Below are 18,594 nucleotides of genomic sequence, written 5' to 3'. Positions count from 1 at the left end.
ACTGACAAGCCGGTAATTTTCCATTGACTCTTAGAACCACCTTTATGTGTTGGCGAAACCTTGGCACTTTCTTCCAGTCTAACCGAATCTCTCTTGAGTCCACTGATGCTCTTATTAGCCTTAATGGTTCAATGCACTCACTTGTCGCCTCCCTTAAAATTATAGGTACGTGCTATCAACCCCAAATGGCTTACTTGCCTATAGGCTCAAAGTTTTTTTATTAAATAATGATACTGAAATTTCACGTGATAAATAATCATGTGAAATTTCAATATCATTAATTACATGTTTTTCAACTGCACTCCCATAATTTCTCATTGACATAAAGGATTTTTCTTATGTAAATATTGATACAAATTAAGTGCAACATCAGCTAGGGTATCTAATACTATCTCATGGCCATTACATAAGTATCCACTCTGGTTTGTCTTTCTCTTTGCCAGCAGGTTTTTCATAATCTGCATTTGCCTAGCCTTTTCTGGGGCATTATTACAGATAAATTTGTAACTGTTATAGGCTTCAGTACTTTTTATTGCTCTGTAACTTTTCTTTTTCATGCCATCTTTTTCTGCTCAAGTAATCTTGTAACTTCATTATTCATCCACCTTGGAATCCCCCCTCAAGGAGTACTTTTTTAATGATATATATGCATTCAATGCTTCTGTTATTAATGTTTTAAAGGTATGCCCTAATTCAATTGTTCTCTCTCTTCTCTCTGTGAGGTATCTGCCCAGTTAATATAAGACATGTGTAGCACCTTAAGGCATTGTAATTTCTTTTTCTGAAATTATAATCCTTTCCTTTGCCTTTAACTACTCCTACCTCTCTCTTCATCATCCACAGTAGAACTCCGTGATCACTTCCTGCTACTGGGTCATGCACGGTCAGCCCTATTATGTCATCTGGTTCATGGGTGATAATGACGTCTAGAATATTGTTTTTCTGTAGTACTTTCCCTGACATGATTATACAAATAGCAATTATCTAGTTGATTTAAAAATTTTGTCTCCCATGTCGAGTTTCCTTCCCATTTACTCCAACGAATTAGAGGCAAATTAAAATCACCCATAATAATACATTGATGCTTACTTGCTCTTTCCATTTACATGTAGAAGCTCTCATCTCATCATTTTCTTCACAATCAGCTGGCCTATAGAGTACTCCCACTCACAGTTATACCTTTGCTTCCAACTATCTCACACCATACAGATTCTATACTTTTGTGCGAAAAGCCAGAATCCGGGAAATCTTTTGTCGTGCTCAGGCTACTTTTGATAAGAACCACGACCCCATCACCCTTTCTGTCAGTGCTATCCTTCCTAAATAAATTATACATACCATAAAAAAAATAGGCACTTCCGTAGCCGGGTATGAAGGAGCAACAATGCGTAGCACATGCTTCTTGATTAGACCAGGGTTCGAGCCCGTCACCACCGCATCCTCCGTATTTTGGTGGTGACGGGGTTCAAGCCCATCACCACCAAATACGGAGGATGCGGAAAGGTCAGGGAATGACCACCGCATATTCTCGGAGCAATATGGCCTAATGCTCCTAAAAACGAAACAACAACAACATACCATAAAAATGAGACTCATCATGCCCTATCTCTGGGTGGCACCCCATTATGTCAGTGTTAATTGTCCTACCAACACTTCGAATTCACTCGTATTATTGCAACACTTCTTTCATTACTGTATAAACAATTAAGACTGTGTAACTACCCCAACACATCTGTTCAAGTTATTTAAGCTTGCTTTCCTGTCATTGGTTACCTAGAGTTTATATAAATAAAGAATTCTGCTATTTTTTTTGCATCCTTTCCCAAATATTTCTTGTAATCTGCTTTTGCCTACCTAACCTCCTTTGTGATTTGATCACAGACTAGTTTATATCTGTCATAGGCTTCTGTGTTGCCTGATAATTTATATGCATCCCATGTATGTTTCTTTTCTGCCACGATCCCCATTAATTCATCTTACATCCATTTAGGCCTAAACCTTGAACAGTATTTCTTAGTTGGTATGAAAAGCCTAGTAGCCTCCAAGATTAATTCCCCGAAGGCTTCCCATTTGGAATTCACCGTTGGTAACAGCATCAGTTCATCCCACTGTATAGAATTTAAAAACTGTCTGAGACCGCTGTAGTTACCTTTATGGAAGTAAAAACTCTCGCTCTATCCTTGATGATAGTTACATCTTTAACTAAATCCCACATCAGTACACTGTGATCACTGTCATCCAGTGTTTCCTTTATCTGTAAATTCTTAATGCATGAATAATCACTGCTGATAATCATATCAAGAGTATTACTCCCTCTGGTTGCCTCTCGAACATATTGCTCTAGAAAACAGTCATCCAATAAATCCACAAAATTCTTGCTAGTTTGCGAGTGACTGATCCAGAAGTAACAGTCAATATCTGAAAAATTAAAATCCCCCATTATAAGACATTCTGATTTACTAGCCCACTATATTTCTCTGTACAATCGTTCATTAGGCCTACAACACATACCTACTCTCATTTTCCCTTTCTCAGTGGTTATGTTATACCACAGTGAATCAACATTGCATTGTCCACCAATGTCAATTGGATGCACTTCCATAGATTTTCTGTTTCTTATCTAACAGCATAACTCCTCCTCCATTCTTATCCAGTCTATCCTTTCTGTACACATTGTGCTCCCCAAATTCCAATTCTGCACTGCTTATATCTGTGTGACACCACAGTTCTGATATCGCAACAATATGATCTGTTGTGATAAGAAACAAGAACTCTTGACGTATGTACAAGCGTTACTTTGACCATTATTGTCAGATAAACACATATTTATATTAGCCTTGTCCCCTTAAACTTGCAGTTTCCCCTGAACCTTTAAATGTATCCTCAATAGGAGTGTGTTATATGCCTAATGACTCTTATGAGTACAACAAACAGTTGTGCAGAGAAATAGAGTGGGCCAGTAAATGAGAATGTCTTGTAATGTGGGATTTTAACTTTCCAGATATTGACAGAAAGTTGTAGATTGGTCACTCACACGCTAGTAAGACTTTTTTGGATTTATTGGAGGATTGTTTTCTACAGTAACATGTTCGACGAGCAACCAGAGGGAGTAATACTCTTGATCTGATTATCAGCAGTGATTATTAATGAAAAAGAATTTGCAATAAAGGGACCTCCAGGTGACAGTGATCACAGTGTACTGATGTGGGATTTACTTAAAGATATAACTACCATCATGCATAAAGGGAAGGGTTTTTGCTTTCGTAAAGGTGACTGCAACTGTCTCAGACAGTTTTTAAATTCTATACAGTTGAATGAACTGATGATGTTACCAATGGTGAATCCTAATTGTGGGAAGCCTTCAGGGACTTAATCTCGGGGGCTGCCAGGCTTTTCATACTAACTAAGAAATACTGTTGAAGGTTTAGGCCTAAATGGAAGTCATATGAATTAATGAAGCTCATGGAAGAGAAGAAAAATGCATGGTATGCATATAAATTATCAGGCAACACAGCAGCCTATATCAGATCTAAGCCAGTCTGTAATCAAGTCACAAAGGAGGTTAGGTAGGCAAATGCAGATTACGAGAAATCTTTGGCAAAGGATGCAGAGAAAAACAGCACGGAGTTCTTTTCTTATGTAAACTCTAGAAGGAAGGGGATGGATCAGATTGGTCCACTTAACATAGATGGTTCGACTATTGATGATCCTGCTCAAGTGGCCGATAAACTGAATGCGTAATTTACACTCTATATTCACAAACGAAGTTATTCAAGGAGGGGAATGCCAGAAGTTCTAACAGGGAGCTAATAGATTTTGTAATAACTGAGAGCAAAGTGTACGAGAAATTGTTGAAGTTAAAAATAAAGAAAGCACCTGGAGTGGAAGGAATCTATCCAGTTATATTAAAGGAGGCAGCGAGGAAAGTTAGCAAACCCTTAGCCATAATTATGAGGGCATCCTTAGATTCAGGAGAGATCCCCGTGGACTGGAGATATGCAAATGTATCCCAAAATTCACAAACAGGATTCAAAGGGTGACAAATAATTATAGTCCTCTTAGTTTAACTTCTGTTCCGGGGAAAATAATCCAGCATGGGTTTGTTAAGGGGAAGTCTTGTCTGAACAATTTTATTGGATGCTATGACGTGGTCACCAAGGAACTGAATGCCAAAAATAATTTTGATATCATATACTGGATTTCAGGAAAGCTCTTGATACTGTTACACATGGATGACTGCTGTATAAATTGGAGCGGTATGGCATTAAGGGCAAGTTTCTGCAGTGGACAAATGGAGGGATGAGTGGGAGATGGCAGAGAGTGGTAATAAATGGACACTGTTCTACGTGGGCTAATGTTATTAACGGGGTGGCCCATTGTTGTTTTGTGTATTTAACAATGATATCGAAGAAGGTATATCGGGCTTAATGTCCAGGTTTGCAGATGATACAAAGGTTGGCAGAGTTGTTAATGACACTAAAGACAGTATGCTACTGCAACAGGATCTAGAAAAGTTTGGCAGATGGGCTGAGAAGTGGCAACTGAAGTTTAACATTGACAAATGCAAAGTACTGAATATGGGTAGCAGTAACCCAAAAGAAATATACAAACTGTATGATACTACTCAGGATGCGGAGAATGAAAAAGCCTTGGGGATAATTGTGCAGTCAGATATGACGTATTGCGAGCAGTGCAGATGGACTGCCAGAGAAGGTCATGGAGTTTTGACAATGATATATAGGAATTTTGCTAGCAGAGACAAGGAGGTGATTACCCCTTTGTATAAGGCAATGGTCATGCCATACCTTGAGTACTGCATACAGGTCTGAAGGTCACCTCATTTTAGGAAGGATGTAGAGTTGCTGGAATGAATACAGAGAAGGGCAACAAGATTGGTGAGTGTAACAAAGGGGTGCGCTTACAAAGAGAGACTTAAATTCTGAAAGTTGCAGTATCTGGAGACTAGGCAACTGCCAGGTGATCTGATTGAGGTGTATAAGGCCTTGAATGGTTTGTGCAGGCTCAATGATGGGATACTTCTGTTTGCTCAGACTAAGAACCTGAGGGGGCATAGATTCAAATTGAGGAAAGACAGTTGTAGAATAGATGTGCAAAAATATGCATTTATACTGGCTATCAATTTCCACAACAGATAGAAGTCTGTTCCAGCAAAAATATGATTGCTAAAGCAGACTTCTATCTGTTGTTTTGGAAATTGATAGCTTAAATAAATTTAAAGCTGAACTAGACAAACAATTGGAGTGACCGGATGGGCGTAATGGGAAGAGTTTTTTTTTTTTTTTTTTTGGATGATGCTGTTATAAGCGTGCTTGTTGCATCATATGCTGCAACTAATGCTAATGCTAATAGTACAGGTCGACCATCATTAATCCGGCAGCATTGGGATCTGTGGGGTTCCGGATTAGTGAGTTTGCCGGATCACTGGTGGTTATTTTAGCACATACAGTTTATCCAACAGCCAACTACCTTCTCCTACCTTTAACACGTTGACTGCCAAGCTAGTTTAAGAAGAAAATTCCTCAGGGGAGTTTTTTTCTTAAACTAGCTTCCAAAAAAATATTTTGCAAATAATTCGATTAGTAATTCTAAAATAAATATTGTAATGTCAGTGTTGTCGTTTTTTCGTTTTAAATATATATATATAAAAAAAGTATTTTTTTGTGTCGCATATATGTGGCCAACGTGGCCACATATGTTGGTTACTTTATTTTGTGAGAAGCCATGTTGGCCACGTATGTGTGACACTATCATGGCTAAGCTGATAAAAATTTTCCCCCAAAAAGCCTTCCAGAATCCTAAAAGTTTTCAGTTAATCCACAAGGCTTTCAGCATATCTCTCCTGGCATTTCATGACAAATATAGGACCATGTGTGCGTAATATCATTAGACCTTACATGAATAATAATATTCCCTTAACCCCCCCCCCACTTAAAATCTGGCAATTTGTTCATGACATCATCAATTGTTGCTCATGGCAGATTACCCTAGTAATCTGGGGTTTACTTGAGTATCTGATGCGCTCCCAATTGCATTATTCTTGATGGCAAGTACCTGTTTCTTTTTTAGCGACTCAACTTCTAGCAATGCAGCAAATTTTAACTTTAGATCGGTAAACTCGTACAATGGTGACAAAAAGGAATCTCCAGGTGAGCTAGGATAATACACTAGGTCAACCTTGGAATACATGCCACCACAGGTTTTGCAAATGATAAAATCATCATGAGCTATTTCTGTAGAGTCGTGATAGCCTCTGACGAAGCATTCAAGTTGATCTTGTCACACCCATTACTAAATATCACAGAAAGTAAAAATTATATTTATATTAAAAAATTAAATTTACAAACTATTAGAGGAAAAAAAAAACTTGTATCAAAATAAACTTAACAATATATTAAATATATTATTTAAAGGCAATTATCTAACCTCTCAATCCTTATCTAATCCTCTCTAATTACTATGCTCTCCCTGTGCTTTAGAAATGTGTCTGCTCGCTACGAATGAAATAATATTAATGTTGTTCACAAGTTCCAGTGTCCCTTTAAAAAGATAGTGCTTGTGGGCTCTGTGTTTCTTTCTTTTTGTGGAAATTTAATTATTATTTTACTATCACCCATTCTTTAGGGTGTTGCTTTGGTCTTTCTCTTTTCTTTTCTATTAATCTTATTTTTATATTAATTATTTATTCATCCATTTTCTTTTGATATTGGGGTCAGTATCTTCTTAGGATGAGTAGAATAATACCTTGCCTTACCTATAACTGTACTATCAGACTAATTTGTGCTGTATTTATTTTGTGGGTTCAAGTGTTCTTTAAATTTAATACTGTTTCTTTGAGTATGGACATAACACAATCCAATTCCCCCACCCCTTTGTTTTGCTTTCTTGCATGGTCCCATTTTAGTTTAATTTGAATGTTTAAGTCCATCACTCAGATTCTTAATTATCATTTGGTTTAAATTAATAATTTAATTAATCGAGTTATTCTCTGTTTATATTTTAATTTTGAGTTGCATATTTGCATGTTGTTTTGGATTTGTCAGTTGTAGGAGTTGACATCTAAATTCTCATTTAAAATTTTTCTGTTTCTTTATTTATTCTATAGAGGGTGGTAGCCATTATTTTATGTTTATTGGTTCATTATTTTTGTTAATGTCTACGGTGATTGGGTCATCCACTGATATTTGGCTGGGATTGTGATCAGTGATTGAAATACAACCCCTTTTCAGAGTTCATAAGTACTGATGTCCCTTGTATAAAGGTAGTGGTTATGGGGTTCTGTTTCTTTCTTTGTGTAGTATTTTAGTAGTGCTCATTCTTTGGGTGGGGACACATGCATTTGCTCTACTCGTGTGGCTGTCGCTTTGTATTTATATGTATAATTTTTTTAATTTATGTTTATTTTATTTATTCATTTTTGATTTGATATAGGGATGGTTCAGTTTTCTTAGGAGAAGAATAGGCCCTTGCTTTACCCATAACCATATTAACAGCATTAATTAATTTGTTGTATTTCTTTCGTGGATAATGTTTTTCTAAATGTAATTTAATTCAAACTTTATTATGTTTTTCACATTCCACCATGTGTTTTGACTTTATAGACCATTTGTGCTGTCCAAGTTCAGAAAATGTGTACAGGTAGTTCTCGCGTTTATGAGTTTTTTTTTTTTTTTTTTTCAAATATCAACAAAATTGAAAATATGAACATTAACTACAAAAAATGAATGTTAAACATTCATAAATACCGCATTTCAAACCATGCGCATAGCTATACAATACAGTGTACCAGGGCTCCCACTCACTAATTTTAAAAAAAACTTAGATTGCAACTTAAATAAACCCAAAAAAAACCTAGTTTTCATTATATAGTATAGCAACACAAATAAGATAAAACTTACCATGCATAAATATCTTTTATTTAATTGTAACCAGAATTTTCATCCCATTCAGTTCCCTCCACATTTATTTTTTGAGGTTCTTTCATTTTTTTCAAACGTTCTTCTTATCTTTTATGACAAGTTCCTTGTATGACTTCTTTTACCAATTCTGATTTAGGTTTCCATATATAGAAATTTTGATTAGATCTATTTATCGCCTGTTTTGCCACTAGTCGATCTTTCACAGTTTCTGGTTTAAGGGAGTTTGTGGCTTTTGTTTTTATATGGTTTACTTGGGAGAAGATTCTTTCTGCGTATGCCGAAAAGTGAGGTAAAATAGTTAGACTGGTCATAAAGTTAGATAAAATCTCATATTTAGAATTATTAAAGACATCTTTTACATTACATAACAGATACCAAAACTCAGGGATGGTTTTGTAAGAGAGATCTAAATCTTGATTTAAACGAAATGATCTCCATTCATCATCTAGAAGATCTATTTTGTCTTCAGAAACAAGGTGAGGGAACTGCATTGCTAAATGGAAAATTGAGGATGGCGATTTGGCACAATCATGTATCACTGCTGGGCCAAGAACATTGAGACTGGCGATAATTCCATTGTCATTTAGAGGAAATCTTTTTCTGATTTCCATACAAAGTTCAACGAGAAATTTTAAACAATCATTTTTAAACCTGCTTTCACTGTCACCAAGTGGTGTTGAATTTAATAAGGCCATACAGCGGCCTCCCAAATATATTTTATCAGAGGCTTATGATTTATTGCATTGCTTGAATCAATTTCAACCAGCTTGCACGAAGTAATGACTTCTTCTTTTATGAAAAAACTAAGAATATTTTTATACTCAATTAAAACCATTGAATGAAGTAAGTGCAATCTGAAATGCTCAGATTGAAATTCAATATTCAGGTAGTTTATTTTCTCCAGTACGTATCCTAAAAACAACAACATATGCTTAGTTTCTTTGGTGATCATAGTATTGTAAATATTCCCTCTACCATCGATTTTGTCAATTTAATTGAGACTGAAATTAAATAACTAACGCATCCCACTGCTCAATAATAATTTTTATTACATTGCCATGGGATAACCAACATGTTTGTGCTAATTTGGGGATTTTATGCTTAGCAGTATCTACAACATCTTGAATCATTTTGAACTCGTTTAATCTTTTATTACTACGGGAAAAATAACAAGAGATATATTTTATAAATATTTCTAGATATGATGGGTAGTACCTTGACTGAATGACTAGCACATAATGCAAAAGAATGGCAAACACATCCCATTATAAATACTGATGGTACATCCTTTTATAGCAATGACTGGAACCCACTCTTAGTACCCATCATAGTAGTACAATTATCACTTCCAAAGCCAACGAGGTTACTTATTTGAATGTTTTTTTCTATGAAAAGATCTTTTACAGCTTGATAAAGCCCTTCTGAAGTACCGTTTTCGACACAAACAGTGTCAAGTAACACATCTACAACATCAAGTTTTTGAATATCAAAATATCTAACAACAATGGCTAGAACTTGCGATAAAGATTAATCTGTACTTTCATCTATTATCATTGAAAACTTGTTGTTTCTGCATATGTTAGAAATGTATATTTTTTCATGATAGGCTATGCCATCTTGTATAAGATAAGAGACTTTAGTCGCCTTTATCTGAACTTGTTTTGCAATATTGCTATCATGAAATGCTTTCTTACATGCTTCTATAAGGTGATCACATTGCGCAAATGGAATATTATGCTCAGAAATTAGTGCAGCAATTGTTAACTCTGCCTTTGCTAATTCTTCATTCTCTGTAGGTTTACTTTTTGTGAAGAACGTGTCTAACGTTGAACTTGTCTTAGCAATATTTGCACTTTTTTTATGTTTAACTGTATTTTTATGCGCTAGTAACATCGATTTATTGGCATTCTTTAATTTCATTTCACAACAAATACAGTAAGACACACCTTTTTCATTACTGTCTTCTTTCAACCAATCCTTTAATTCCGGATCTTCTAACCATCCATTTCTAAAATTTTGAGTATACCACCCTTTACTTATCTTTCTCTGTTGGGAACAAGTTTCAGACATTGTGGGCAATTTGTGGGTATGGCTAGTTAGCAGTTATCTTATTTAAAAATGTTCTATAAAATAAAAAATAAAGCACTAATCCATTAACATAAAATAGAAATAGTCACTACAATTTAAATTTATTATATTACTGTATGTAGTACATGCATAAATTTAAAAATCACACCAAATAATGCAATAATACCATGAACGATCATGAAAGACAGTGCAGTGAAGACCGCCTGCTCAATAGGCTGCGCATACATGTTAGTAACACGAACAAAAACTAGTGTAGAACCCTGTGAAAACTTTGAAATCCTTTTACATTTGTAGTATTTTGTACAAGCACTTGAGATATTACAAATTATGATCAGTATTGTTAGAATATACAATTAAGAAACAAGAAATAAAAATAAATTTTGACTTAAAATTAAAAATTACCGAAAAAACCCAGATAATGAGATATTTTTGTGAAAAAAACCTATCAATCCAGATGACAATCAAAAAACCCAGATCTGGGTGGAAAAACCCAGGCGTGGGAGCCCTGCAGTGTACCCAGCGTTATGATATTAATCCATTCCAGAGACACCATTGTATCATGAAAATATTGTAATGTGAACCCAGCAGTAACACATTGTTTTTTGGTAATTCGTTCCACGACCTCAGAAGTTGGAATTTTCGCTATATAACTCTCTAAAAGATCATTTTTATAGTTCAAATTGTATTAGTTAACCAATTCAAATCAGTAAAATGCACTACACTTTCATCGTTATCATATGTTCCGTTATAAGAACCAATTTTGAACACCTTTGTAACATATTTTCCTAAAGCACATTTTTTTCATTGTTTTTATTGTTTTATGGTCGTGACCATAAAACAATTTGTGAAAATACCGATAGCTGGAATTGTGTGGGTTTTTTGTGTTATTATGGTGAAACATGTTTCTCCTTTACTGAAATCTTCAATCATATAAAAAACATAAATAAATTTTCAGAATCTTCTCTTCATTCCCCCCCCCCCCCCTTTTTTTATTTTTTTTTTAAGTTTCATAAACTTGTTACTCCACGCAAATCGTGCAATTTGTACATTCCATTAAAAAATGCTTATGCATCTATTGAAATTATAAAGAAAATAGATTATCTTGGAAACAAACACCTCTTGAAGCATTTCTGAAGAAGACTATTCCTTGTGCAACAAACCAATGAGTGCCGAGCCAATAATGAGTGATCAACGAGTGTGCATTTAGTCGATGATGATGAAGAATAAACATTCGTTAACATTTTGTAAGTCATAAATAATTTCTCTATTATTATAATTTGCTTGATTTTACAGGCTATGTTTTAATTTCTTTGGATAAATCAATCATTGTTGAGAACGTAACCCCTATTTTTAACATTATGTCTATGGGATTTAATTCCCACTTTACGAGCGCACGCCAGGAACAAATTAACTCGTAAAGTCGAGAACTACCTGTATTATTTTTCGATCTCTGGGCATCATTTGTTCAGATTTGTCTTTGGGGATCATTCTGCAAATGAAATGAATGTACTTAATGAAGATTCACTGTATCATTGCAGTGAATCTTTATTAAGTACATTGCAAATATCTGTGATAAGACGTTAAACTAATTAGATGTATTTCATTTTTTAGGAGGTCAGTTAACAAGTACAGTCAGTTCACCAATTACTATTACAATGCCAGCCTCTGCCATTCAAAATGAAATGAATGTATTTAATAAAGAGTCACTGTATCATTGCAAATATCTGTGATAAGATGTTAAACTAATTAGATATATTTCGTTTTTTAGGAGGTCAGTTAACAACAAGTACGGTCAGCTCACCAATTACTATTACAATGCCAGCCTCTGCCATTCATGGAGGTAGCAAGCCAGCTACAGTTACTATACCTGGAAAAACACTAGGCTCAACTGCTACAATCCAGGTATTCATGAAATTTTTTAAATTTTATTTATTATTATATTTTTTTTAACAATTAGAAATGTGATTTTATTAACAGGAGAAGACATTACCATATTCTCCCCAAATCTTTTAAAATGGCTGGAAAAGTTTAACAAAGCCAGATTTATGAAATTTGTTTGTGTTATTGTGTTAGATGATCAGACTAATTATTGAAATAATTAAAAGGATTCTTATTGTTTTCTTTTTGATTGGAAATGAAATGTAATTTTATATAAAGTGTATTACATAAAATATTGACTATCTGATTGCAGCCATTTTGAATAGTTGTTGTAAAATAACAAATAAAGCAATAAAATTAAACTGTATATTATCTAAAAGCTTGACTGAGTTTATTAGTAGTGGCAATTAATTCAAAGAAGCAAGATTCAAAAAAATGCTTATGCAGCATCAGCTAAAAAACCTCACTTGTATATATTCCCCCACCCTCACCAATTTGTATAATCCTTAAATTTATTCAAATTACTGACTTCCTCAACACCAAATGGAAGTTCGTTCTAACAATCAATTAGTATCTGGTTCAAATTAAAATTAACATATCCATTGTGAAACTGTGGATATGAAACCTTTTTTTTTCCAGTATCTCTCTTGCCTCTTTTAAAGGCTATACTTCCAGTATAGCCTTTAAAAGAGGCAAGAATCTTTTAAAGGCTATTATTTAAATTAATAGAAATATAAATTTCTGATAATTTGTTTTTGTAGTTTTGTATGTGATTTGATCAACTACACTCCATGAATATAATTTGATTATTTAAAACATAATCAAGAAACTGATATCGTGCATAACACGTTCTTACTGTACAGAAGGTAAAAGCAGTCTCACGCACCAAAAAATCCAAATATCACTACTGTAATACTGTGAAGTTTTTGATACATAAAATTTATGGATAGAAATCATTTCTAAAAAAATTTCCACATAGAATTTTTTTTTTCCCCTTCCAAATTTAGGTAATGATATTTATTCCTATTTCTTGATATTAATTGTTTTGACAAAAATATTTTGGAATACAAAGAATACTAATAAAAATTCAGGGTAGAAACACCTGAAACTGTGACATTGTTTAATGCAGTTGCATCATTATTATAGCATCTCAGATTGTGAAATCCTTCACAATGAGTTGTCTTTCTCTTACACTTCAAATAATAATGCTTACCCATTAGAGAAGTATTAATATTGGTAGTGGAAATGATGCAAGAAAGGCAACCTTATACAGCATCAGCCAAAAAAAGAAACCTCCCCCATTTCACCTATCCATCCCTTCCAACAGTTTGTCCATTACTTCCTTGTATTTATTCAGATGGAAGTTTGTTCCAGCAACCAGTCACTGACTGCTAATGGCAAACTCTTGCTTGTCTATTCTACAGCCATCCTTCTTCAGTTTGAATTTATGTTCCCTTGTGTGCAGTTTGAGCAAGAGGAAGAACCCCATCAGCATTGAGCATGCTGAATCCATTTAAAGCCTTAAAAACCTCAATCAGATGCTTAGTCTCAAGATGCTGCAATTTGCAGAACAGAAATTTTACTCTTAATTATCCGAACACATTCACTTGTATTTACTTTCATGATGACTCATAGCAGGCCTTGAAATCCCCATCACCTTACTTTCCAGGCTGCTGCACATTCCAATAGAAGCAGTGCTAGAATCACTTTCATCTTTGCCATTGGCAGTTGTTAATCTATTATTCCCCCCAAGCAGTTTTCTGACCCACCTAACACTGCCTCAATTGGATCAGCATATATTTCTTGCACCCTTTCTATTTAAGTGCATTTTATCCCTGTAGAAGCAGTCTCTCCTAACAAAATTCTATCCCAAGAACCTTGCATAATCTCTCCAGGGCTGAATTAATTGACAAGGCTCTCATCATATACTCCCTCTTATCATGCCTGGACAGAATTGCAGCACACTTTCAAATTTAATCCTAACTCACTATTTTTGTTCAACTTTGTCCTGCACTTGTTAAGTAAGTCAGCATATTTCCTACTCTTCAAATTTAATCCCAACTCGCTATTTTTGTTCAACATTGCCCTGTACTTGTTAAGTAAGTCAGCAGATTTCGTACTCTTAATGTCATTAGTGTCAAGATGTACAATGATACCACCTTCTGAGCCCTTAAAAGATGATATCTGCTCTACAATGTCTTCAGCTTTCATCCCTTGTAGACTTATGCTGGTCTTATTCCACTTATCCTTTTTGCACAACATATTTCCCATTTCCTTGACAGTAGAGTTCTTGAACTCCAGCATGTTGCATTTCTAATTACTGCTGATGCTTCATATAATTAGAGCATTAACCATTTTATAATTCTCGATTTTAATATTTTTGTTATCTGTTTTTAATGGTTCGTATGGATTTACAGATACATTGGCAGTTTTATTTTTACTGAGAAAATTCTGAAGAAATAGTGGACAGTCAAATTTAAGTGTTTTGCATTTCATTTCTGCTCACTTCCATTTCATGTTACATATCCCACTCTGCATCAATAAACAGCTGCCTTCTTGTTTCGTTGGTTATTGTTATCAACTAAGCTGTGGCCCAAAGTGATCACAATAAGCAGCAGCGTCTCCAGAGTATGGTTCTTGAAGATATTGTCATAGATTCGGTTATCAACTCTTATATTTATGGTGCTTGTCACCTCTGATGGAGCCACAGTCCCTGAAACAGGCTCATCTGAGTGAGGGCACTGTTACAGGAATAAAAAGCAGTGTTGTTCTCCTTGTGGTTGAAGTGCTATCTATTCAGAGTTAAACTGGCAAAACCTATTGTTCATTTGAACTTTTGCTCTAATAAACTTATTGTTTATTTGAACTCTAAATATGATATAATGTTTTCATATTACTAGCATTTTTTTATTTTTTTTATTTCAGTTTTGTTATTTAAAACCAACTTTAAAAGTAAATATTGCTGGAAAAAAACAAATATTTTTATTTAATTTTTTCCTATTAGTACAGAATAGTATAATCTTTGACAATGCCTAATATCATACTGACGGCTATAGTAGTATCATTTAATGAAATCTTAACAAAAAATAAATCTGGCACCCTTCCAATGGGAAAAACTTGCGAAGAACGAGATATTTATAAACAAATGAATAAAAATAGCTATTCTAAGTTGTTTATATAAATCCCCTCTGTAAAAGGAGGAGATTCAAGTTAAACAATGGTGTCATATGGAGGCCACCTTCAGCAATGTGATATTAGCTGAATAGCCAAATTGCTTTTCATGCTTGGTTTGCTATGTTATTGACTCTAAAAAAAATTGTAATATTTACAAAATAATTGCTTCTTTCAAAGTTGAACTGCTTTTCACATTTGTCTTACTGTGTTATTGACTCAAAAAAAAAAAAAAAAAAAATTGTAGTATTTACAAAATAATTGCTTCTTTCAGAGTTAACAGGATTAACCCTAGGAACAATTGATTACTTTTGACTGTTTTACTTAATGGTAACAACAGATAAAGAAATGGTATTATTATCAAAAAACTTAGTATAATTTTACTGGAAAGTTAAGTCTGCTGTTACTTATTCTCAGGCGCCTCCGTAGCCAGGTGGGAAGGAGCAGCAGTGCGTAGCACACACTTCTTGATTAAACTGGGGTTCGAGTCTGGCACCACCAAATACGGAAGATGCGGAAAGGTCAGGGAATGACCACCGCATATTCCGGAGCAATATGGCCATAGTTGCCAATGCTCCTAAAAAATCAAATAACAAATAACTTATTCTCAGTTGAATACCACCACCACCGAGACACCATCATTTTGTAGCATTTTGGGCTGTTATCTGTGGATGGGAAGCTATATAGAAATATAAGAGCTGATGATCCATTTGTGACTTATTTACACAATATGAGAAATGCCAATAGGTAGTAAAGTTTTAGTACAGAAAGCCTCAAATTATGGAAAAATTCAAATACTATCATCGTTTAGTGCAATTGCATCGTTATTGTGAAATTCTCAATTGTGAAATCTTTCACAAGTTGCCCACTGAGAAAAGTGCCGTCTGTGTTGTACTAGTACTCAACAGAGATTAAGTAAAAGCAGACACCTCATTGGGAAAGCTTTCTCACATATATGAGAAATTATATATCTATGTTATATATCAGGTATATTCTCTGTATATGTAATATATCCAATATATATATGAGCGCCTGATATTCAAACTTTCTTTAAATTTAATTATGTAATAAAGGTACATTTGCACCAAACAATGTCATAGTATGCAAAGAATACATGTTAATTGTAACTGTTTTTCAGATATGCATTATAAACCTGAGTGTTATAGAATTCTCCTTCAAGGAATTTGGGATTGTGGCAGAAGATTCGACTTCTGGAAGTTTCTTGAAGCAAATGCTGCTTTTGTTTGTAGATCTTGGGAAGGTACCAGTCTACTTAACCAAACTGAATGTAAAATAGATGTGAAGTTTAGACTTTGCTAGATTGGAAAGGATTATTTGTTTTTTTTTTATCAGTATTGGGGTCTGTGATTGGGACTCGTGGCCATGATCATGTGTTTGTGTGCATGCATACTTGAAATTATTTAAACTCTCTTTTATGATCGTTGTTATCCATGTTTGTCATAGAAGTATTATTGAAATCCTGCCCTGGCCCTAATTCCAAATCATGAGAAGGGTTGGGTCCTGACCCATACAGTACTTCTTTTTTGTGTCCTATTTTGATATGAAGATATCCGTGGAATTCCTCAACATACACATAGCATTTGCGGCCTTACTTGGTACATGGGAAATGAATTCTTTCTGTGCCAACAGGTTTTTCAAGTGCTTTTTGGCTAATTTAGCTATCTTTTGACTTATTGGTCAGGGGAAAAAAATGATTAAAACTTGTGTGTTTTGGTGCTTTTTCATCTACTCTTCTTTGAAGAACTACATAGTATCAGTTTTAAGTTTGGTAATCCAGTTGGTGCAATATTCATTATTGAAAACTGTGAATCTGTTATATTAGAGCTCATTGTTAAGGTCTTTTCTTGCTGAATTTGAAGGCTCTCATTACTTCTAATTGCATATACAGTAATACCCCGACTTACACTACCCCGACTTACGCGAACTCGGAGTTACGCGGTTCTTGATTTTTTCGTTTGGCAACGCTGCCGCCCACTATCTTCAAGGTCGTTTTTCATATGTTATCGATATACGGTGCGACGGCGGAGAATGAGAGCGAAAGATGAACAAAATTCAACTTGCTGCTTTTATGTTTTTTAATATCAGTGAAGGGGAAACACATTTCACCATAATAACGTAAAAACCAACACAATTCCAGCTATGGGTATAATCGCAAATGCAATTAGATCGAGTTTACTACCAGTTTATAACAGATTTCACTAGCAGAAACGCAACTGGATTTTTATTGTTTTATGGTAGTAACCCCTAGAAATGTGAGGTGTTAATAGTGTATCTCTACTTTTATGGTGTTGTTTATTCAGTTGCTACATGCGCGCAGCTTTGTTTATGCGTATCAAGCGTGCCTCCTCGTTTTGTAATTGTGCTTTATTCCCTAAAAATGAGTAAAATACTTAATTAAAAGGTGTGAAAAGGAAGCGTCCTGGTGAAGACACTGCAGATTCAGAGAGAAAAAGAAAAGCAATTATCGATAAACAGAGGCGGACTGGATCAAAAATTCTTACCCGGGAAAATTTATAGTGGCCTCATACTATGGTTTATGGCCAAAATCACACCGGCGCACTGGGGTTTCCCCGGTAAGGCTTATGGCCAGTCCGCCTCTGTCGATAGAGAAAAAAATATGAAATTGTGAAACGCTTTGAGCGAAATGAAAGACCATGTGATATTGCACGTGCTACAAGCGTAAATGAGGCAACGGCGAAAAGCATATGACAATTGCAAACTTGAATTGAAAAGTTATTGAATTGCAAACTTAGCTCAATTGAAAAGGGCTTAAAAATTTTAGAAAACATAGACTCCAACGAAGAACGCGTTATAGCTACAAAGCAAGGAATAAAAAAATTATTAGCTTGCTACGAAGAAATTCTGCGTGAAAAAAAGAAGGCGCTGTGTCGTCAGACGAATTTGTTAGATTTTATGAAGCCATCGACATCGAAATAACTTTTTTACGTAAGTCATTTGTTTTTTAATACATATTTTGTATTAATATGTATAAAGAACTGCAATTTTATTAATATTTTTCTTCTAAACTAGTGTTTTTGTTAGTCCTTGGTCCCAATTAAGCAAAATTTATATGTATTTATATGTAAAGTTGTACCCCGACTTACGCGAATTCGACTTACGCGATTTTCGTCGGACCCACCTATCGCGTAACTTCGGGGTATTACTGTACTTTAGCATAAGGGAGTGGAAAAGCCCTCAAAATATACTTTCTCTCTCTCTCTCTCTCTCTCTCTCTCTCTCTCTCAAAATTTAATTTTCTGACCATGTATTTCATTTTCTAATTTTTAAACCAGAATAAGTGTAGTGAGCTGGCAGGGTAAGTTTAGAGTGAAGTGACTATTTAAAAAGACTAAAAATCCAAGCATTCCTGCTTTAATAAAATGGGGTATGTTTACTTGAAATTCAATTGGATTCTCTGGTTAGTTTTTCTATAGGTTGGAATTTTGGTGTTAGATTCTTTCTTTGTTGGAATTCTGTCTAGAAATGGGAGTTTGTTTTG

At 34.6% G+C, this 18,594-nt stretch overlaps 1 protein-coding gene across 3 annotated transcripts in view; it reads left to right on the top strand.

Annotated features, from left to right (window-relative positions):
• Positions 1-18,594, top strand: part of Hcf (Host cell factor) — a 722,783-nt gene that overhangs the window by 435,837 nt on the left and 268,352 nt on the right. For all 3 annotated transcript variants that reach the window (XM_090372788.1, XM_090372787.1, XM_090372786.1), the window contains exon 17: positions 11,794-11,927. In XM_090372788.1, the coding sequence (XP_090228914.1) occupies positions 11,794-11,927 (134 nt within the window). The remainder of the gene's footprint in view (positions 1-11,793; positions 11,928-18,594) is intronic.

Source organism: Mastigoproctus giganteus, chromosome 4 (genome assembly GCF_048544385.1).
Source record: "Mastigoproctus giganteus isolate SK-2022 chromosome 4, ASM4854438v1, whole genome shotgun sequence".
Taxonomy (NCBI): Eukaryota; Metazoa; Arthropoda; class Arachnida; order Uropygi; family Thelyphonidae; genus Mastigoproctus; species Mastigoproctus giganteus.
This window is presented reverse-complemented; position numbering and strand designations above follow the sequence as displayed.